Source organism: Lacerta agilis, chromosome 4, assembly GCF_009819535.1.
Source record: "Lacerta agilis isolate rLacAgi1 chromosome 4, rLacAgi1.pri, whole genome shotgun sequence".
Taxonomy (NCBI): Eukaryota; Metazoa; Chordata; class Lepidosauria; order Squamata; family Lacertidae; genus Lacerta; species Lacerta agilis.
In genome coordinates, this window is record NC_046315.1 from 37,944,335 (window position 1) to 37,968,356 (window position 24,022).

Genomic DNA, 24,022 nt, shown 5'->3' on the forward strand with positions numbered 1-24,022 from the left:
GCCTATAATTATCAAATTATGTGATTGAAGTATTTTTTAAAAAATGATTTTGCCATAAATTTATTAAAAACATGCCTTCTTGGCCACAGGACAACACACTGTAATTTGCTTTAATTTTAGAATTATTAGCATTAAGTCTACGCCAAACATTAGCTACAAAGGGGGTAACTACTAATGGAAAGAAATACATCTTGGATCAATACATAACAGACTTTATGCAGATATTATCTAATGTAAATCAGATCTGATGATCAGCAACAAGGGAAAGAGCTCTCAAATTTGTACATGAATGCTATGGAACTCCCAAACATTTTATCTTACCTAAACATGTTGGAGATCGTGCACTATCATAAGTACATATCAACATATTTGATAGAATTGCCCCCAAATAGAAAAAAAAATTGGAAAGCTGTTTTTACAGAGATATCTCTGGTCACAGCACAGACAGTCCCCATGACCCCAGGCTGGCTTTACTCAACCTATACTGAATAAATGTTACAAATTAGAAATAAAAAACCTATAGCACATTTCTTAACGGCTGCAAGAACAACCATTCCTAGAACATGGAAATCATTACAGTTATTAAATATGGGCCAATGCTACATTATTGTACTGGCAAACAGCACTGGTAGAAAAAAATACACCAAAATTAAAAGTGGCAACAAGACAAAAGAAACATGACAGCTTTTATGCAGTTTGGTATGATTTTATTAATTACACAAACCACGAAGCATATGGCAGGGCAGTACTTACAGTATACAATACAGTCTGGCGCGTATAAGTCACCCCTTCGCCTTCACTCATCATTTCTCTGTTTAATTTTGATTTACGTAACCAGTAGCAAAAAGAACAAATACTGAAATACATATATTTTAATTATTATCGATATAAATTAATTTTGGCCTGTGTTCACCAATATAAACATTATATGCCATGGTACATTGTAGTGTTGTTGTTGTTGTTGTTGAATTTATATACCGCCCTATATCCAGAGGTCTCAAGGCACTTCAACATAAAAATCACAATATATCTAATCAAAATAAAAACAACCCAATAACACCTCCCCAAAATTTTAAAATTGCATAGGATGTCAATCAGATCAACCAAAGACCTGGTTAAAAAGGAACATTTTTGCCTGGCACCTAAAGGTGTATAATGAAAGTATTCATCCTCACCTTTAACTCAGTCTGCAAGTTTAAATTAATGTTATTTTATTTATTTTATTTCTTGTAAGTTATATGTTAATATGCAACCAAATTTGTAAGTCAATGCAGCGATGTGTGTATTTTTCTTTTTATTTTGAAATTAAAAACCAATGGCTCCAGTAAAGCATGTCGTCTTTGCTGCCCTCACCACCACATGATAAGTGTTGTAAGCAGTGTTCCGTTGACCTCAGAATGAGATTTCCACCACCTGCACTGTACTCATTGTCCGACCTATTTTATATCCTACAAATGTACAGAATATCAAGTAACTCCACAGTCCCAGGGAGGACACTTGGGAGTGATTGTATCTAAGCCCCTTGATATCCTGTACTGGGGAAGGGAGGGACTGTAGCTCAGTGGTAAAGCATCTGCTTTGCATGCAAAAGTTCTCCAGGTTCAATCCCCAGCATCTCCAGATAAAACTGGGAATATCCCCTGCCTAAAATTCTGGAGAGTCAATGCCACTCATTACAAATAATTCTGAGCAGGATGAACCGATGGTCAATATCCACTGAAAAATCCCATCAAGCATATAAGAATCCATAAGATTCTGTAAATCTCCAGGGTGGGCCATTAAATAAAGCCCCCACCCTGGAAGGGAAATATGTCATCGCAAATCCAATACCATATATTAATAGTGATACAATTTAGAGCTTATAGTTGCTAAGAACTAGATGGGAAATTGTCAACAGCCAATAAACTAACGATCTGGAAGCGTTAAAGCTCCATGCAACTTGCTTTTTTTTTCTGACAGCTTTGTAGCATTCTCAGGAATACAGCTTAATAAATAAATAACTTCTGTCAATAGATTGTTCAATCTTTTAAAAATGATTTTTGAAGCACCTTTTATGCAGTGCACATTTTAAAACTATTTCCATTAAAAAGACATGGGGCTGTCACTTGCAGCATGAGATGATTGACCTCACATAGCTTTGCCTCTACACCTATTGATTACTCCACCCCCCTTCGTTTTGACATTTCAGATGAGTTAAATTAAGATTCATCACTTTGGAAATGTCAAGTTTAAGGGCTGCCTCTCATTGTTTGGAGAGAGTAATGTTTGAAATCGTTTACTTATCTTTTTAAAACAGTAGGCAGGATACATCCTTGCTGTACTAGCTCAGCATTAAGTCAATAGATTGTTATTTTCTTCCACAGAGTTTTCCAATATGTCATTTTTTTTAAACAGGAAAGTTAATTGACTCAATTTTGGAGATATCAGTAACATCCCAAATAGATTTTCAGCATCTCAACATATTCAATCAACTACACAACTTCTTGTAAGAAACCCTTTATCTTACATCACACTCTTGCAGAGATTGTGAACAAGCTAGGGGGTGTGAAACACATCATTAAGTGTAGAAGTCAATGAGAGGTATAATGGATTTGAACTCTTATTTCCTCACTTCAATTGATAAGACATTGTTTTCTTCAGGTGAAAAGAGGTATTGTATGCATTTTTTATTTTAATCCACTAGACAAAGTGCAAAATAAGTGGTTTGCCTAAGGCCACTCAGTGAGCTTCATAGCTAAGTGGTCATTTGAATCTGGATTTCACATATTCAAGATGAACACTTTAACCACTGACCCTGAAGCCTGATTTACATAAGAGTTTTTTAGTGTACTGGTCCAATAAACGCTTCCGCTGCGCAGACCAGCAGCAGAGCATTAAACAAGTCCAGCGGTGGGGTTCTTGTTGCAGTATCGAAATAATGACACACGAAATAATGACACAAGGAAGCCCGTCTTTCTAAAGACAGGTTTATTGCAGACAGATAACAAACACACCTCCGGAGCTTTCAGACATGACTGCTCCACACCCCCGGAAGAAAACAAAACAAACACTCTATATACAGTACACTCTATATATACTGAGCAGCTTAACTACTTAACAAGCTTAACAACTTAAATCATGTGACCTTGCTAATTTGCCAGCATCTCAGTTTCAAACCCTAACATTTAACAAGGCTGCATTGCGGGGGGGGGGGGGGAGGATGACTTCTATGTAGGTGTTTCATACCACAGCCATCTTATTTACAAGGTGTGTACCTACTACATGTATTACTTTATCTTTTACAACTGCCTTTTTCAGCCTGAGAGCCAGATCAACAACTGGCCACCCACATGTCTATCCGCTAATCTCATTATGTGACAACTTCAAAGAGGTTCACTACCAGCACCAATCTGGCAGCCTCACTTCCCAAGGAACAATTGGAAGTGCACTTTAAGCTCCCATTTTTTTCCTTTGCAGTTGCATCTTTATTGCCCCACAACTGATATTGCACATGCTGTTAAATGTAGGTCAGGTGGGTGTGCAGGCCAAATTAGGACCCCCTGCCAAGCCTAGGTCTGAGGGCCAGAAGTTCAGCACTACAGTTTTATAAGATATACAAGGGAAATATGATTGAGAGGAGAAGAAAAAAAACTGCCCATTGTATTCAACAAAGATCCTGGAGAACACAGAGGCTGACTTCGGCTGGATCTATACACACAAAAAGAATCGCTACAGAAAAACACATTATAAAAGCTCTTAATGGAAAATTCCATTGGCAACAGATCACAGTTCTATAGCAGCATCTTGTGTCACATGTTTATAACATACGGATATAATTGATGAGTGTAGCCGAGTCCTTTGTCTCACTTTTGCAGAAAAAGCCTGGGGTGTTAAAAGTGCTCCCTGTCTATCACCTTTTGGTATACCACAAAATACAGCTATCACTTTGCACAAAACTTAGTATTCAGTTTTGGGGTCACAGTAATGGTCTCCCTCACCACAATCATAATGGCAACTCTTAATGATTCCCTCCCACCCCATTAAAAAAAAAAAAAGATTGTTGCAGCATGTGTTGTTGAAGGTTGCTCTTAACACTTCCAGGGCAGAATGTCACTGGCCATCTTTAAAAGAATCAGTGAAGATTTGATTATTAGTTTCAATGTCAAAGTACCAAAGTGAGAGACAAGCTTGTACCTGTGTATGACCTGTGGGATATGTTTACCAAGACTGTCCCATAATGCTTTATGGCATATGATAATGTTAAAATAGATGGATCATTAATTTCCCATTCAGATGAGAATATACAGAGAGGCACCTCATTGCATCCAAAGCCCACACAATCCTAGGTCTGTTGTGATTCCCAAACATCATGAGCAGCCTCGTGTAGAGCGCATTATAATAGTCTAACATGTGACAAGTACATAGAATGTACTGAGGCAATGTCTTTTTCTTTCTTTCTTTTTTAGATAATGGTGTAATTGGCATGTCATTTAATAGAATTTAGATTAGGCCAACCATTTTTTTCCCAATGATTTAAAAAAAAAAATGTACTTGTTCCAGAGAAGTAGCCATGTCTGTTGCAGTAAAACAACAAGCATCTTGTGGCACCTTAAATACTAAGAGATTTATTATGACATGAGCTTTCATGGATTAGAGCCTACTTCATGCAGTTGACAAAGTGGGCTCAAGTCCATAAAAGCTTTTGCCACAATACAGTTGTTCTATTAATGGGTTCTATTAATCATGGAGGACTTGGGCAGTGATAATGTCATTCTTTTACTAAATGGGCCTTTTGTGAAAGTCATCTAACTGCACTGTATGTTTTGACTTCGAAGGCAAGCTAGCAGGCAGATTTCCGAGTACATTATTTATTTCCATAAGTTGTTGGTACAATTAATACTGAAAATTGGCTGTACAAAGTGAGGACCTCAGGATAATCTGAAAGGTACAGTGGTGCCTCGCAAGACGAAATTAATTCGTTCCGCAAGACTCTTCGTCTTGCGGAAATTTTGTCTTGCGAGGCACCTTTTCCCATAGGAACGCATTAAAATTTAATTAATGCGTTCCTATGGGGAAAAAAGTCTGGGGGCCCCTCCCGACCGGCACCGGAGCCGCGCCGCGCCCTGTTTTAAGACTGCAGTGAGCGAACAGCTGCGCTGCTGTTCGCTCGCTGCAGTCTTAAAACGCGGCGCCGCGGCTCCGGGAGGGAGGGAGGGGGCCGTGGGATCCTGCCCGACATCGGGCACGATCCCACGGCCCCCTCCCGACCGGCAACGGAGCTCCGCGGTGCCGTGTTTTAAGACTGCAGCGATTGCTGCAGTCTTAAAACGCAGCTCCGCGGCTCCGTTGCCGGTCGGGAGGGGGCCGTGAGATCATGCCCGACATCGGGCATGATCCCACGGCCCCCTCCCGACCGGCAACGGAGCTCCGCGCCGCCGTGTTTTAAGACTGCAACGATCGTTGCAGTCTTAAAACGCAGCGGCGCGGCTCTGGGAAGGAGGGAGAGGGCCGTGGGATCGTGCCCGACATCGGGCACGATCCCACGGCCCCCTCCCGACCGGCAACGCGGCGCCCCGCAGCTCCAGGAGGGCTTACCTTTTCGCTGCGGTCGGGAGGGATGTAGTCCGCGTCTGCCATTTTGGATCGACTGCGCATGCACAGTCGATCCAAAATGGCGGACGCGGACATCACCCCTCCCGACCAGAGCGAAAAGGTAAGCCGGCTTACAGTGGTACCTCGCCAGACGAATTCGTCTTGCGAAAAACAGGCATAGACGAATTCGTCTTGCGAGTCAACTAAAAACTCGCAAAACCCTTTCGTTTTGCGAGTTTTTCGTCTAGCGAGGCATTCGTCTTGCGGGGTACCACTGTATTCAGCAACTGATGAGAAGAAAGTAACCATTCTTTACCTCTGTTGATAATCCTTTGGACATATGAATGTTTTACCACATTTTAAATTCTAAACATTATAGAAAACCATATACAGCTCATAAATCATCATTAACCATAGAAGTGTGGCACAGCTTCAGCAGCCCAGGTTCTCCTCAGTGTCTGATCTATGTTCTTTGAGCTTGATGAGAGGAATCTCCTCAAGTAGACAGCATGTATGTCACTTTCTTCCTACCCACTTCTTGCCACTTTAGAATACCAAAAAACTATTTTTAGAGATACTACTTATTCTTTGCTTTTTATTCAGTTGGTATTCAGGACATCAGGCATTCCTGTTTCAGAAGTATGGTTCTTAAATGTTGATGTATAATTAATAGTACTGTAGTTTTGAACATCCATCTGAGCTTTTTTGTGAAATTGATAGGAATAATAATAAACTATTTTTCAGTGACTGAGCATGTTCAGTTTCCCATAAACTCAGTACCCTAACTTACCGGTACATATCACAAACACAAGTGTAAACTGCTCCCCCAATCCCTGCTCCTGCTTTTTCTGCAAACTAAAGTTTCAGCCTTCATTTATCTCACGGGACCAGAGCATTATGAATTCCACTGAAAAGCCCCCTTGTGTCATAGCCACCATCCAGAAATCTGAATGGGAACATATAGGGAATATTACAATCACAAAGACCAAGTAGGTTCTTATGGGGAGAGGCAGTACACAAGGTATGGAGATCCTAAACCATATGATTTAGCTTTTTGACAGTGCTGCTTATTTCATTGCACATAGAATCATAGAATTGTAGAGTTGGAAGGGAGCACGAAGATCATCTAGTCCAACCTCCTGCAATGCATGTGGGGTTTGAATCCACGATTCTGAGATTAAGAGTCTCCTGCTCGAACAACTGATCTTATTGATCTCCTGCTCGAACAACTGATCTTATTGAAATCCTTAAATGTGCCATGTTAATTGAAGCAATGGTAGCAAACTGTCTCCCCCCTTCTCAATATGTGTGTGTTTGTGCATTTCAATGCAATTTAGCAGATTTTTTTATGCACTCGGTTTCAGGACTACGAATGAAGGATATAATATAACAAACTGTTTTCTGGTCTGGTTTCTTGAATGCTTTGTTACAAATGTTTGGTGTTACCTTGATCCAATTACTAGATTTCTGTGTATGTCTAAGCCCAGTTAAGTATGAAGTCTTTGCCACACAAAGACTGGCATAGGTATAAATACTTTAAAGAGAGTACTGTATAAAGGAATCGGATACTGCAAAACCAGTAGACATGAAAATCTAAAACAAAAACAAAAAACCCCTCTGCATAGATACTCACACTGTACATTTATACATTATTATCTTATTAGATACGGTAAGTGAGAAAGCTTATAACCCTTTTGGCAACCAGCTCTGCTGTTAATATGATCTCAACCAGTGTTCATACAATTTGGCTAGCTAAAAGCTATTTAGAATGGCAATAGATTTCTTGTAAATTTAGGCAACCGGTTTTAATTGGGCCATGTTAACAGCAAGAAGAGAAAGACGGCCTCTGGGACACAACTGAAAGATGAGATGTCAGTGAAAGAGCTTCATCCTGGCATACACCATAGTTTCTCCTCGAGGGTAGTAATTTGAAGTAATGAGTAGTCCTTGTTGAATGACCTTCTACATCTGTTGCACTGCCTAGCCAATCTGTAACTCACTTTCCATCAATTGCACTTTTAGTACAATTAACTGTGCCATCAAAAGACCCTGAAAATGAACAGCACACTTTTTGCATATGTTCATAGCTGTTTAGCCCGGGACTGTGAGGTGGCAGAAGTCCATTTAAAACCTTCTGCTTGTGCCAAAGTGCAATTTGTTGATTGAAGAATGTGCATTGATATAGTTGGAAAAGGATGGCATAGCTTGCTTGGTATGCTACTGTAGTTCACAGAAAATGATTAGAGATTCGAAAGCATGCTTGAGTCAGCTTACTGCTGGAGTGCCACCTGGACTATGCATGGCATTCAGAACTAAAAGCCCCTTCACCACCTTAGCATCATGTTAAAAATAAATCTGCTATTCTTCTGGCTACAAAGAGAGACGACTGCTTTGTTGACCCAAATGTTTTATTTATCAATTTTACTTTGTTGTCATACCTGCTTTGCTGCAGTCCAGACTTTTCATTTATAGTACTTTGTTTTTAATGCCACTTGTTACTTTTGATTTAAAAGAAACCCAAAATGCCTTGATATTCCTTATCTAAAATTGTATATTCATTATTCATGACACAGCCTTGCAAAGGGAGTAAAAATTTGCTACCAATCTAAGCATATTCAGTATGAATCTAAAATCAAAGAACACTGAGCTTAATGTCATCCAGCAGCTTCAGAAAATCAACAGCAGGTTTTCCATTAATCACAGTGGAAGCAGGGTTATCATGATAGCACATAAGGCAGCAATCCTATACACCTTTACCTGGAAGTAAACCTCACTGGAATTATTTCTCCGGACATGTATAGGGTTGCACTGCAAAAGTATGTGGAATTTTTAAGCCATTAAATTGTTCTTTTTATGACAGTAACTGACAGATTATTACACGGCTGAAACAAAACCACTCTATACACCCTCAAATACACTATCGTATAAATTTTTGTTTTGCTTGTTTGGGGGGAAATCCTGTTCATTACTTTGGAGTCTTGACCAAAAATTGGTATAGAAATAAACAGATGGTGATGTTGGTGAAGAAGAAGAAGAAGAAGAAGAAGAAGAAGAAGAAGAAGAAGAAGAAGAAGAGTTTGGATTTGATATCCCACTTTATCACTACTCAAAGGAGTCTCAAAGCAGCTAACATTCTCCTTTTCCCTTCCTCCCCCACAACAAACACTCTGTGAGGTGAGTGGGGCTGAGAGACTTCAGAGAAGTGTGACTAGCCCAAGGTCACCCAGCAGCTGCATGTGGAGGAGCTGAGACGCGAACCTGGTTCCCCGGTTACGAGTCTGCCGCTCTTAACCACTACACCACACTGGCTGATGATGATGGCGACACAGCTGCTAGTGTTGTCTCTGGCATATGCGTCAGTGCTGGGGGGCAGAGCTAGCAGAGTGTGTGATGTTGTGGTACATATGTGAGGTGCAGTTCTGTATACATTTGCTCTGTATACAGAACTGCAGCATGTGAAGTAATCTCAAATGGACCCCCATAAATTATTGGTAGATTGTTAGAAATTAGTTAGTTCCTCAATCCTAAATTTTGGAAACGGGTATCAAAACAGAACTCCTGCTTTAGAGGAATGCATTCACAGGGTTTCGTGACAGCCTATTTTCTCTCTCTTCTAATACCAGATTACTCTGATCCACAGATCCTCACACTGATCTGTAGGGTGCGTGCACTCAGCAACTGCTTCCAAAGATTTCTCTGCAGTTACCTGTGGAATATGTTATTTGTTCTAAATTGGGAGCCTGTGGAAACTTTTAGAGAGGGGTGAGTTTTGAGAAATAGTGACTTACCAGCTTGAGGCATTGATAGGAGTTTCATGGCCCCTTGTGCATGGGGAAAGCCTCTCCTCTTCCCAGAGGGGAGGGGTTGTGAGTGGGAATTGCTTCCTGCGCTCGCAGGGGGCGTGGCCTGGCCTGGCCCCCTGCGTCATACCCCCTGGTCAGCAAATCTGGCAGGCCGGGGTGTGTGTTTTAGCCGGATTTAAACAGCCCACGAGCTCTCCCTTGCTTTTCTGGCTTCCATGGATCGCCCGCCCTCCCTCTAGGTTTTGCTTCAGCTATGGACTTCGGATGGTCATCTTGGTTGTCCAAGGGGCCTGGTAGGAATTTTTTCCACTTGGCAGATTGGCACCAGCCACTTGGTTTTTCACCTACCTTGTAGCAAATTGTCACAACTTTGTAAGGTTTGGAGGTTAGGCACTGGAAAATGCATTGCGTGTTGGAGGCGAGGTTGTGGCTATCACCTACCCCTCCCCTTGAAGGGTATTCCGTTAAAGGAATCTGGTGGTCGTGGTTCCTGTCCAATGCCCAGGTGGTGGCTAGGGCCATGGCAGGACCCTCCAGTGACTCTAGGGGAAAGCTTCCAGTTGACTTACATCAACAAGCTCCCCCTACAGGTAGTTAACCCTTGTGTGACTCCCTGCAGAGCAGACAGGAGTCAAGTCTGTTTGGATCCTAAGCCAATACCACTCACATTCTGTAACCAATAAAGTTGTGGCCTTTTTTAGCCCATTAACGTATAATACTTGTCTTCATGCGTCTTATTTTATCACCAAGCGGGGGCGGGGCCTTGACTCACAACCTCAGTTGTGGGGTGGCAGGTCGGACATTTTGCTACCTGAGCCAAAGAACAAGATGCTGTCCACCCACTTCACACATGACCACACACACTTATTTCCAGATTGGCAACTGAACATTCTTTCCTTGCACCTTGAAGGAGTCTGTTAACTTGAGGAGCATGGGACTGACATTTTTTATACGGTATGTTGTTTTCAAAAAAGGAAATTATTTTTAATCATTGTACTTGGATATGTACATCAGTTTTTTATACACAGCTAGGTAGCCGTGTTGGTCTGCCATAGTCAAAACAAAATTAAAAATTAAAAAATCCTTCCAGTAGCACCTTAGAGACCAACTAAGTTTGTTCTTGGTATGAGCTTTCGTGTGCATGTACACTTCTTCAGATACACTGAAACAGAAGTCACCAGACCCATATATATTGTGAAAGAGTTTTTTATATGTTTCTTTTTTGAACTGCTTATTGTTGTTGTTGTTCAGTCATTCAGTCGTGTCCGACTCTTCGTGACCCCATGGACCAGAGCACGCCAGGCACCCCTATCCTCCACTGCCTCCCGCAGTTTGGCCAAACTCATGCCAGTCACTTCAAACTGCTTATAGATTGTTTCTATTTAGTGGTATATAAGCTATAAGCTAGCTGTGTGTGTGTGTGTGTGTGTGTGTGTGTGTGTGTGTGTGTAAATTTCTGGCTTATTTTAAGAAAGCTTTATCACATAGTATTAAGTTTTTGATGTCAGATTATTCTTTGCTGTTTTCCATTTACGAAACTGTCTTATATAACTGCACTTCAGATTCTTGTATAATGCATTAAACCCAGACAGAGCTCTGACTCACTTTACATGTTTGTGGCCAGAAACATTTCAGAAAATAACTACACACACACACACACACACACACACACACACACTCTTTTCTAAGTATGAAGTTATCCCCTTCTAAACATCAAGCCAACCCTATAGGGGCATTCTAACCCCTCACAAGATAAAGGAGAATAGAGTTGAGTGCACTAGCTCCATAAAACATAAAAGACAGCTCTTGAGGTGTTTCAGAAGTTGTTCAGATAAGACATGCTTAATGATCTAGGGCATACTACATAATGTTGTATACCACATGTAAATCATGTTTTGGAAAAGAGCTAAGCAAAAATGTGCAGTATGAAATCTTTTTAAAACTGTAGAGGTAGTTAACAGATTTTAAAATCTGCTGTCCAAAATAAACAAGAGTCATTCACAATCTTCATCTTCCTAAAGATATTTAAAGGAGGATATTTTAGTTTTGTGTGAATAAATGATAGTTTACTTTGAAAATAACATAGATATTGTCCATTTCATATCACTGAGTGCTGTAGTAAACAAAAGGGTTTAAAATAAGCATGGTGCCTTAAAAATTGAAATATGTTGAAAAATAGTAGTTATTTTCAAAAACATGTTTTTATCCTAAGAATGTTTCTGGATAACGCTTGTTTTATGTGCTTCAGAATATAAGTGATGAATCAATAATTCATGATTTATTTGTTGCCTCAGTGCATAGTACAAGATTTATTAAGTTTATTTGTAGGAACACAATGACTCTTAGGCCATTTTTAAATTCAGTGAAATGGTAGGAATTTCGTTGTGATGATACTTCAGGTGCCATTGGGTTCATTAAAAATAAGTCATCATAAAGCATACAGAGCATAATGTTTCAACTTTTCTGCAAATTTAGGAGTGCATTAATCTCTGAAGATTAATCTCTGCCACATGCTTTGGGGTTTTTCATGGAAATATAATCAAAATTAAAATGAGGGAAAGAAATGTAAATGAGGAACTTCTAGCTACAAAAAGAGGATTTTAAAATGTATTTTTAAAATAATATAAAGTATATTATATACTTCAGTAAACTGTAATGGATCTAAGTAGTTTTTAAGATACTATTTGTAGATATAAAATTATTATTTATAAACATAAAATGATTGTGATGAGGTAGGAGTTATGCTTTCCTATCCAAAGCACTGCATACATTACTAGCACTGATTTTCCCCACATACTGAAGTTGGTCAGAAGGGCAATATAATACATTAATTAGCGGTGCTTGAATCTCTGGTCACCTACAGCCACATCTATCTATCTATCTATCTATCTATCTATCTATTTGATTGATTGATTGATTGATTGATTGATTAATTAAAAAGCATTTATAATTGGCCTAATATTTTAAAAATCTCTAAGCAATATGCAGTATTTTTTATGATCTTGTGTGCTATTATGTGTACTACTAAATGGTCAAGTATGACACTTTGTACACTTCTTATGGGATCTCTGGATTCCTAGTTAGGTTGTCATACCCTCCAACATTTCTCCGATGGAAAATAGGGATGTTCCATTCCTTAATGATAATTTTACTATTTACACCCCACACATCTTACTGGGTTGTCCCAGCCACTCTGGGAAGCTTTCAACACGTATAAAAACATTTTTAAAGACTTCTGGCGAGGTCGCCATCACGGGCGGTCGTGATTCCCGGAAATAGAAACGTCCTTTGGTGGTGGCAGCCCGAGGACGGCGAGGAATGTTATATCCAGCCCCCGAGGTGTGAGCTCGGGAGCGAAGGGCAAGAAATTAAGATATTTACAAATAGAAGAATGCAGCATTGAATGGGAGAAGCCGAGAGAAGATGAACAGTGTATCCTGATGCTCGATGCAAGGACTGTTGGGGACTGTGTCTGGTTCTGTGGACGTATAAGAAAAGAGGACAATTTGAGGAGTGGTTCCGGTGAAAGATGGAGAAGGACATTGGACAGAGGGGGGATAGGGTGAACTGTGTCAAGTACAGAATATTAATGCTCTGTTATGGTAATCTGAAATCGGAGTGTTAAGACATTAAGTTTTATTTTAATTTTTAACAAGAAAAGGGATATTTTGAAATTTTTTGTTATTAGCAGCAGTTTAAGGGAAAGAAGAATACTTTAGATTTGATATAAGAATAATTTGTTAAGATTTAAATAATTGTTATTAAGATTTTTGTTTAAGGCTCAAATTTTTTTTTAAATGAATTTAATTTTTAGAGAGATGATGTTATTAAAGTAGAATATGGATTTAAAACCGAAGGAGAGAAGGTAGGGGAAGTCAACTGTCAAGATTTGGAACTAGAATATTTTCTTAAGTGTGTAAACAAGAAGAATTGTATTTGTGTTTGTATTTGATTTATATATGTAGGTGTGGGTGTGGGTTTATGTTTTGTTATGAAAATGCCAATAAATTCTTATTAAAAAAAAAACATTTTTAAAATCAACATTAAAACAAACTTCCCTCTACAGGATTGCCTTCAGACAGCTCAGGAGTTGGATAACTCCATACTCTAATAATGATGATGATGATGATAATTTATTATTTATACCCCGCTCATCTGGCTGGGTCTCCCCGGCCACTCTGGGTGGCTTCCAACAAATATTAAAATACAATACAAAGTCACAGATTAAAAACTTCCCTAAACAGGGCTGCCTTCAGGTATTTTCTAAATGACAGGTAGTTGTTTATTTCTCTGACCCCTGATGGGAGGGCGTTCCACAGGGCGGGCGCCACTACCGAGAAGGCCCTCTGCCTGGTTCCCTGGAGCTTTGCTTCTCGCAGTGAGGGAACCGCCAGAAGGCCCTCAGTGCTGGATCTCAGAGTCTGGGCTGAAGGGTGGGGGTGGAGAAGCTCCTTCAGGTATACAGGACTGAGGCCTCTTCAACATTTCTCCAATGAAAATGGGGACATCCTAAGGAAAAGTGGAACAATTCAGGATCAAATCAGAAACCTGGATGGCTTCTCTAAATCAGGGATGTTCCTGGAAAATAGGGCACACTTGGAGGGTCTGGGTTGTGCACCTACACAAAGCATTTTTCATATGCTTCTAGAGCATAAGCTTGGGGAAGGTGTTCCTGGTTCGTCCCTTAGAGAGGGAGGACTTTGGATAAGGCTCTGAAGCTGAGCTGGTGCTTGCCTACACTGAGTTTTCCCAGACGGTGAAAGTAGCATCTCTAATAACTATTTTCATCTTAAAGCTTCGTTTTACTAATAGGCTTATCTTTCTCTTTCTACCATCTTGTGTGTGTTTCTTAAACAAAGACTCTGGTTCTCCCTTCCCTATGATTTGTATGCATGCTGGTCACCTTTATAAAATGCCCTGACTGCACAAGCAACATGCCCATATATCCATATTATGTTTTAATATATGTTGGAAGCCGCCCAGAGTGGTTGGGGCAGCCCAGCCAGATGGGTGGGGTATAAATAATAAATTTATTATTACGTTATGATTATGAATAGCAACATGGTCTCATTTGTTTGGATAAGGAGCTAATATTGAGTGTTTCCTTCCCCATTCAAAAACAACACCAAGTAAGCCTGCCAAAATGCTTTACCAAAGGTCTTAAGACAGGTTACATGAAATTTTAAAACAAAGTACTTAAAAATCACAGTAAATTCAACAAAACAGCAGGGCTCAAAAGCAGAGGTTAATGGAAAAACAGCACCTCCCCACCCCACCCCACGCCACCCAAAATCAGAGTAAAAAGGTGCAAATAAACTTGCCAATTAAAGGTATAAAATGTCAACACAAGCTGCACCTCCTATGGGAGCATATTCTGCATCTTAGGAGATACAGTTCAGTCAAATGTATGAATGTTCTATGCCATCGTGATAAGGGCACAAGGAAAAAAATGCTCATTAAAGGGTTAAAAAAGGGAAATGAATCAATCAAAAGTCAGGGCAGGCTACTACACTCCTTATCCAATGATTCAAGAGATAATGTAGGTTGTGAAAATGACCTCTTGCCTGAAATAACAGTATACCTAAAATATTTTCTGCTTCGTTCCGGTGGGACCATTTCTAATCAAGCTTTATTATCTATTAGTCCCTATGATTCTGTGCCAATTATGCTGCCAGCAAAACGCTGAGTGTTTCCAAATATGCTGCAGCCACTGGTAACTGAAAGCCAGGCTCTGATGTGTTTGTTTTACATAGGCTGTGTTTCCAGCCTCCAAGTGCTAACATCTGCTAAGTGTATTCATTAATCACTATTCCTTCATGGTATTTTTTCCACATTGCAAACCTTCTTGAGCATGGTTTGAATTATGGAAAGGCGGCATGCAAATAAAATTATCTGCAGTGCAAGTCTATGCGTCTACTCAGAAGTATGCTGCACAGAGCTCAATAGGACTAACTCCCATGTATGTGTGCATTGTAGGGAACCTCTGTGGGCCTCTTTCATTCAGCCACACCCTCTGTTCTTTGGCCCCACCCCTTGCAGAAATTCATATTTATAAAATAAAATAAAAAGCTTCCATTGGTGCTTAACTGCTGTGAGTGAATGATGGGGGAGAGGGTTGAAGAGGGTTAACCTTCCTTGCCCTGAAAATCACTCCCCATTAAGCTTTTGGTTAAGCTCCCAGTTTTTAAATTAGGCTTTTACAAAGCTTCTCTTCTTTTCATTGTGAGGTGTTTTTTTTGAAGCCTAATTGTGAGGGGGTGTTCCAGAGGGTATCACTGCTGGAAATGAAGTGTTAACCTCCCTGGAAAATTGCCCCAATTTGGCAATTACCGGTAGGTGTTGTTGTTTTTAAAAGCCTCCATTTAAAAAGCCCAATTGCTAGATGCAAAGGCTTTAAAAAGTCTAACCTGTTGAGTTGACACACATTCAATGCAAATAGATCATATAACACCAGTTCTGTTGCAGCTACACTGGCTGCCTGCAAATTCCTGAGCCCAAGTGCTGGCCTTGATGTATAAAGCTGTTTGTTATTTAGGATCCAATATCTTCTGGAACACCTCTCCTAATATGAACCTACCCACAGTGGCAGAGGAAGCTGCTTGGCCTCCTGGGGCGGCAAACGGAGGCACCCCCTGGGGGCGGGGCGTCCTGATGCTTGCGTCGTGACGGGCTGCGCATATGCAGTCCTCCGTGCTGGCACTGCTGCTCCCACAGCGACCTCGCGAGCCGCCGAGTAATCGGCGGCTCATGGGACTGCTCCGTCCGTGCTGCTTTTCGTGCGCGGCAGCCCAACGAGCCGCCAAGTGCGAAAAGCTGCGGGAGCAGCAGCCTTACGAGCCACCGCCGCATGGACGGGGTGCTGGGTGGCGGGGCTCGGCTTGGGAGAGCCAGTGTGGTGTAGTGGTTAAGAGCGGTAGACTCGTAATCTGGGGAACCGGGTTCGTGTCTCCACTCCTCCACATGCAGCTGCTGGGTGACCTTGGGCTAGTCACACTTCTCTGAAGTCTCTCAGCCCCACTCACCTCACAGAGTGTTTGTTGTGGGGGAAGGAGGGAAAGGAGAATGTTAGCCGCTTTGAGACTCCTTCGGGTAGTGAAAAGCGGGATATCAAATCCAAACTCTTCTTCTTCTTCTTCTTCTTGGGGAGTGGCAGGAGGGGTCACCGAGTGTCACCCCCCTCCCCTGCAATATGGGGCGCCCATCGCTCCCACCTTCCTAAGCCACTGCCTACCCAGACCATTAGATCTTGATCTGAGGCCATTCTCCAGGAGCCTTGTTTGAGGATGGCTCAAAGGATGATAGCAAATCCGGCCCCGCTGGAGGTGCTGCAAAATCAGTTTCTTCGCCGGCTCTTAAAACTCCCTACGTGTGTTAGTAATGCAGCTATACGACTAGAATTGAAGATTCCTTCACTAGAGACTCTCTTATGGAAACGAATATTCACCTACTGGTTAACTCTTTGGCATAGATTACCCAGCCATTATCTCGTCCAATGTCTTTGGCGTGACGAATTTGCAAACCCTTGGACTGGGAAAATCCACGCCAAACTTCTGTCTTTTGGAATCTCTCCTTCAGATTCGCTTAAATTAGACCCTGCTTCGGCAAAAAGATTAATCAAACAAAGACTGGACGATTTGGAGCTGCAGCGTAATCATATGCTGGGTGGGGGTGTCTGCTCGCCTCGGAATTTTGGAGTTACTCCAATACATCATGTCCCTCTATACCTATCCTCCCTCTCCACTGCTGGGCACCGATTCGCTTTCACCAAAGCGAGGTTTAATGTTTTTCCTTCTAATGTCCTGAGACATAGATTTTCCAAGGGCCTAGTTTCCGCCTTCTGTGATTGTGATAAAAAGTCAACGGAATCTCTCCATCATATAATCTTTATCTGTTCCCTGCATAGTGAGGCTCGGGCAAAATTACTAAGACCAATAACTCAGAAACTTACAGGTGCACCAGCTGAGTCACACCTTGCCTTACTCCTGCAAGACAATGACTCCTATACAACCTTGCAGGTGGCAAGGTTTCTAAACTCTGTCATATCTCAAAAAAGGCGCTGTGGCCAACTACACGACTTCTAATTTTTTTGTTTTCTGCTCCCTGGTTGCAATTTTAAAACTTGTATTTGTGCTGTGGTTTGTTTCCCTATGACTCCAGGGTCTATGGTTTGCTGTAACTTTATGTTATATATTACATATTTTATGTTTTTATGGGCTTATAGCCGCAATAAAATTTGAATTTGAAAATTTGAATTTGAAAGGATGATAGCAAGGGGTATAAGGGGGGTGGGGGGCTTTTGAGTTTCTCCCCATCTGTGAAAACTCTCCTCAATGATGTCTGTCTTGTGTCTTCACTGACATACAGTATATTTGCTGCCAAGTAAAAACTTAACTCTCACCCCCCCAAAAAAGCTTTTGTTGCACTACAGTGATGATGTTTTTGTTGTTAGTATACTGCCAAAGCTGTTATCAGTTGGGAGGCAGCATTGCTCTGTATATTTTTAATGAACTGTGTAGTTTTTTGTATGAATATGTCCAAATTATGTAATTATGTGTAATAATAAATTTGCAGTATATAGCTTTGCATAAATAAAAGTCCCCTTTCCACAAAATATTAATAACACAATATGCAATAATAATTAAAAATAAACAAACAATGACTAGAAACAGCTTCCTAGCATAGAGGCAACGTGAAATAATTTACAGGCCAGTTTTAAAATCCAGTTAAAAAGCCTACTATTTTTTTATTATTATTATTATTATTAAAATAAATGAACACCTTCATGATTTATCCTAGGATGAAATATGCATTCAATTAAATCCAGTACTATGGATCCTTTGGCTTGTTGATCCAGAGATATATATGTATTCACATGTAAGTGTCAGTGCTGGTTCAGCTGCAGGTCAGCATGTAGACTCAGAGACGAGCAGTAAAGTTAATTATTTATTCAAGAAAGCAGCATATAAGCAGAGAAACCTCAGTGTAAGACTGGCCTCCAATAACACAGTTACCAGGACTGACTATTTGTGTTACATAATTCGGTTTTTAAACAATTGGTATTAATAATTGTATTATAAATTGGTATTGTTATAATGAGGCTATTACTGGACTGTAATTGAAAACTAATAAAAATTATTTTTAAAAAGGACTGACGACCTGTGCTTCCTACTTCTCCCTTAGTCTTCTCCCCAGCCTAGTACAGTGGTGCCTCGCTAGATGAAAATAATTCGTTCTGCGAGTATCTTCGCCTAGCGATTTTTTCGTCTAGCGAAGCACCAATGCAATAGCGGTTTTCGCGCGATGAAAAAAAAATCTGTCTTGCGAGGCAGCCCCATTGACAATTTCATCTTGCGGGGCAGCCTTCCACTAGCGAATGCCTTTCGTCTAGCTAGTTTTTCATCTAGCGAGGCATTCGTCTAGTGGGGCACCACTGTATCTCCCAAGCAGCCTTAAGCTGCACCTAGGAGGAGCTATCTGTGCCCTTTGTTCTGCTGCAAGCAAGGCTCTTCAAGGCCTGGGGGGGGGGGGCTTACTACAGTAGGAGGCAAGCTCCATGACTGCTTCTGCCACCTCTGGCCCCTCCTTCCTGGCTTCATGTCCTGTGTTTCCTGCCTCTTGTTCATCTCAGACCCCTCAAGTGTCTCAGTTTTATTAGGACATGTTGAATTTACAGAAGCTCCCCAGCTTCTGATCTCAATCTGGGATGCCCCAGTTTTCCCAGATGCTGCTCTAGACTGTGCGGCATCTTCTGATGCAGCGAGGCCTGGAGAGTCCTTCCAGAGGCCACTCTAGGCCGTGTGGCATCTGAAGGTAAGAGGGGGGAAGAAGGGAGAGGGCAAGGAAGGGGGGTCAGTGGCAGGGAGGGGGAGAACAACTGTTTCTTCTTCAGCATCCAACCATTCTACCACTTCTTCATCATCTGACCTGTCCTCAGTGTCCCACCACCAACTCCCCTGGCTCTGAGCCGTCCTCCTCTGTGGCTTTCCTAGGGGGCTCTCCAGCTGGCACCTTACACAACTCCTCATCACCCAGCCCTGACAGTAAGGCCCATTCATTTCTCTGTGAAATGTAATTCCATTGAAATGAATAGAAAAACATTTCAAGCAGAGGAGCTCCATGCATGCATTGGAGCTTCTGTGTCTGGAACAGATTGTCAGCATGTGTATCACTGTGTTCCAGTATTTTGTGTCCCATTGCTAAGAATATAATGGTTTTCTTTTTCTGTCTTTCTATTACTTTTCCTTGCAGACTTTATAAAAATAACAAATGAAATAAATAGTTTTGCAGCATTGAACTGAAATAGCATTTTTCTCAACTCTAGTCTGTGAATGACCTTAGACTCTATTTATTGCTATATATGAGATAACGTTATACTTACTGTCAAACTTCATAGCCATTGTAATCCAGTTATAGAAATAAAGGTTGAGGCATTTCTTATAAGAATAGTAGTATTTTCTGGCAGCACTGAAAGTACACATTTCTGCTGAAAACCTCAATTGCAAAGTTAGAGTGAACAAAGTTGTGTAACACATTTTATAATTAACAGTGTTTGGTAATATTTATTTCTGCCAACAATTTACCTTTCTTCTTCACCTGACCATATGCTCTTACCAAGGAACAAGTTGTCCCCACGCCCTCCTGCTTCCTCTCTTTTCTGTGCAGTTTACTTATGTACCTTTCAATTGTTATCATTGGTTTTGCGATGATCATCTGAAAATAGAGATAGGACATTATTGTACCATGTGTAAAGTGCACAATCACTAGAAGAAGTACTTCTTATATTATATTTTCAGCCTGATTCCTATCTAATGTGGTGGGGTTGTTGTTGTTTTTTACCAATAGATATGTTAGAAATAGTGTTGGACCAGAAATAAAGTCTTTTAGTGTTATGGTTTAGAAAAAGGATCATAGAAGCCAGGAAATAAATAATCAGGAACTTCCTACCTGGGAATGAAGTCGTTTCTTAAAACTTGGTGACTTGCCATAACATACAAAACATAGAGCATCAAGGATTTCAGTTTAACATTTTTCTTACTGCATGGTGATATAAAAAACCTGACTTGCCAAAACTATGGTAGAAAAATGACCATACCACTTTGGAATCTCTTCAGAAAACTCAGTTTTGTCTCAAATCATCCTGCAATGATTGCCAAAGTATTACAGTACAGCGTACATAACACTTGCTATAGAGATGCCATCAAAAATAGCCTTCCTTGCTGTAAAGTTTGAAAACATGGTCTGACAACATAGTTTTTTGCATACTGTGTCTCTTTGCCTCAGCTCCACATTCCTGAATGTAAAGAGTATAAAGACTTGCAACATGATAAGCCAGATTTATAGGGTAGTGTTTTCAGTTTATATTATGAAAATGGACTGAGAATTAGTTTCCACAGAAAAGCTGTATTTGATGGTATTGCCATGGTAAATCATGATTGACTGAATCCACACTTGCTTTCCATAAGACTGAGTATCAACTTGGATGTCCTTTTTCTGGTGAACAGTGCATGTGTGAACTGCCATTAGATCCTGATTGTGACCGGGTGATTCAGTTCATTTTTGGAAGGTTTCTGGTGTGTTGCCTAGTTGGGCCTTTGTCTGCAGTGAATTCCACAAGTGATCTTTCCAGAAAAAGAAGCAAGAGAAAATGTTGTGTGTATGAAAAACAGTCCCTGATATTGAATCCATCAATTACCCTCATCCCCATAAGAGAACGACTGACAAGGTCAGTATAAAAAACAATGCAGTTTCAAACCAAAACAGTCAGGGGTCTTCAAGTTCCTGTAAAGCAGGACTGAGATTACCAGTACATCAAGGACTGTAGACCTTCAGTAGCACTTAATAGGAAGAACAATTTTGCTGCAGTTGTGTATAGGGGGACTTTCCTGGCATTGCCATGGTGGATATGGTTTTGCTCAAGAAATAGGAAAGAATGAAGGAAGCTTGACGGATCTAATAGTAAAGAAGCCCTAAGAGATGTCAACATTTGAGGAATAGGAACAGTGAAAAGGTATGGGTGAAGTATCTGATGGGTCCAGGAGGGTTAGCTGTACTAGCTCATTGGACCAAAGGGGCCTAGAGTTGCTAAGTATTGCTTCTTTAAATATATTGTATTATGTGATACAGATACATAGAAAATTGCCTTATACTAAGACCATTGGTCAATTTAACTCTGTTTTCTACACTGACTGACAACTTCTCTCCTCTGACCTAGAGTTAAGTGTCATGGAACAAAGTAGGTTTTACTTTTGAATAAGCATACATAGCCTGTGCTGTAAAATCATCCTGGATTTGATGGGTTCAGGTTTGGGGAGTGAATTCAGTATTTAGTGAAAGTTTTCAGTTAAGCTAAGAACAACCTGAGTCCTTTGTCTGCATGTCTGCCAGTATATATTGTAGCTGTATTGCTTGGGGAAATTCTTATAGCATCATGGAATGGATGGCGGGTTTGGATTTATGTGTAATGAAAAAGGAGAAAACATTGCAGGTTTTTAAAGATTTATTTAAAGGCACTCTGATAGATCTACAGTATAATTAAAAATAATTTAAGTGGCCTGTTGGCCATTTGTAGGGTGGAGCAAAGGAATTCAGTGTCAGACTTTTGTGAGTTAACTAGATTTTCTTGTGCTGTGGGTGGGGTTGGTGATGGCTGTGTGAATGTTAATTGGGTAGGATAGTTCTCTGTTTTCTGTATGTGATGATCATGCCTGTCCAACCTGTATGTTGTAAAGGATCAGATATAGACACCATAGGTTACTTTCCACTGTTTTTTTTCTACCTAAAAGACAGCTCTGAACTTCCCACCACTTGAGGCAGGCGGAGCAGGAAAAATCACTAACCATATCTCATTCCCCTCCTTGACAGAATAATTGGTTTGATGGATAAAGGGAATGCAGTGCATATAATGTGACTTTGGCAAGGCCTTTGACAATTCCAGATGGCATTCTCAAAAGTAATTGGAGAACTGTGAGTTGGCAGATGGCTATAGCAAGGTAGCAAATTCCAGAGGGGTAGTCGTGTTAGTCTGTTGCAGCAAAAACAACAAAGAGTCTTGTGGCGCCTTAAAGATTAATAGATTTATTGGGGCATAAGCAAGTGCCCACTTCATCAAGGGAACAAAGTAGCATCCTCACTTGACAGATATATAGAGAAACATACATGCATAGGTACAGCAGCAAGCAAATAAAACAGCAAACAGTGGAGCTACTGGGTAGCCATGGGTGTGTGATGTTTCTATGTAGATCCCAAATGGATGCAAAATAAGACAGAGTAATTAAATCACAACAACATATTCAGTAAAATCATGCTAGATAATTCAGCACATGTAGAGGGATAGAAAGCAATAGATACATTAAATCTGAAATGAATAGAGCCTTCCCTTGAAACTTTTTTGTTGAATAGTGGTGACTTGAGGTCAGTATCATTGTGTCCTAATTTCTTCCACTAATTTCTGAATGCTGGCATTTTTATTTTGGATACATGTCCTTTTATTATTTTGCATAGACAATGAACACTTTATTCATGGCAAACAGCATAAAACAACTGTAAATTGTATTTATATAGTAACTTCTTGTAGTATAAGCATGGGAATAAGCCTGTGATGATGATTTTAGGTCTGGTAATATTGTCTGAGTATATAGGAACACAGAGGTGCTGCTGGCTAGTAACTGTTTTAGATTTACAAGCTGCTGCTAAGCAAGGACAAAATACCCAATATCAGGGTAGAATACTGCACCCATTGAGTTCTCATTACTGTTATTGTACAATCTCTAGCAACACCTGGTGCCTACACAAAGGTAGAATGTGGGGTAGGTCTATATGGTAACAAAAGCTCTGTCAATTATCTAGGTCCTAAGTTTTGTAGGATATTGTATGAAAATACAAAATTCTTGAACTTGGCTCAAAGCACATAGGCAGTCAGTGCAATTGTTCTAGTAACTGTGCAGTGTGCTTCCAGAAGGCTGCCCCACAGAGCAGATATGCCACAGGATTCTGTTCTGTACCAGCTGCAGGCTCATGTGGTCTCAGGAAACTTTTTCACATCTCCTATATGTTATGCCACTTTGTATATGCCCTTGGTCACATCAATAATGAGTATGAAGTATGAACAGATGATATTTACTTCAACATTTGACCAAGTTCCAAAAGGAATCGTGTCTATTAATTTAAACTATGATAATAAACTTTTTCTGGGCATTGAATACAGTAGTACAGAAACTTGTTGGATCACATACCGGTATCTGTTTCTGGAGTGAATCCCGTTTGAACAATGAACTTCTTAATGTGTTATTCTGCAGTATCTTCTCCATGTTCCACACTGTCTCTTGAAAATGCCAATGTGATCTGCTGGCCATGTTCCTTTGGACGCCACCCCAAGTTGCCTCCTTGTGATAGTCTAAATATGTTGCATTGTCTTTAACCCATAGTTATCCTTTTCCTTTTCAGCACCCTCCTTGATAGGTATGGTCAGGAAGGACTGGGCTTCCCAAAACAGCATTGCCCTCTCATGGCAAGACCCTGATTTTCCTAATGGAGCCATTCTGGACTACGAGATCAAGTACTATGAGAAAGTAGGTCTTGACTTAAATGAAATAAAACCCTCAAAGCATCATGTTTTTAACATTGTCCCTTTTTTGTAGATCAACATACAG

At 40.5% G+C, this 24,022-nt stretch overlaps 1 protein-coding gene across 7 annotated transcripts in view; it reads left to right on the forward strand.

Annotated features, from left to right (window-relative positions):
• The window catches only part of EPHA6 (EPH receptor A6), a 338,956-nt gene that overhangs the window by 201,860 nt on the left and 113,074 nt on the right, over positions 1 to 24,022 (forward strand). For all 7 annotated transcript variants that reach the window (XR_004426440.1, XM_033146746.1, XM_033146748.1 and 4 more), the window contains one exon: positions 23,817 to 23,941. Coding sequence is in view for 6 of the 7 variants with exons in the window: in XM_033146746.1 (XP_033002637.1) it covers positions 23,817 to 23,941 (125 nt within the window). In the remaining variant the exon portion in view is untranslated. The remainder of the gene's footprint in view (positions 1 to 23,816; positions 23,942 to 24,022) is intronic.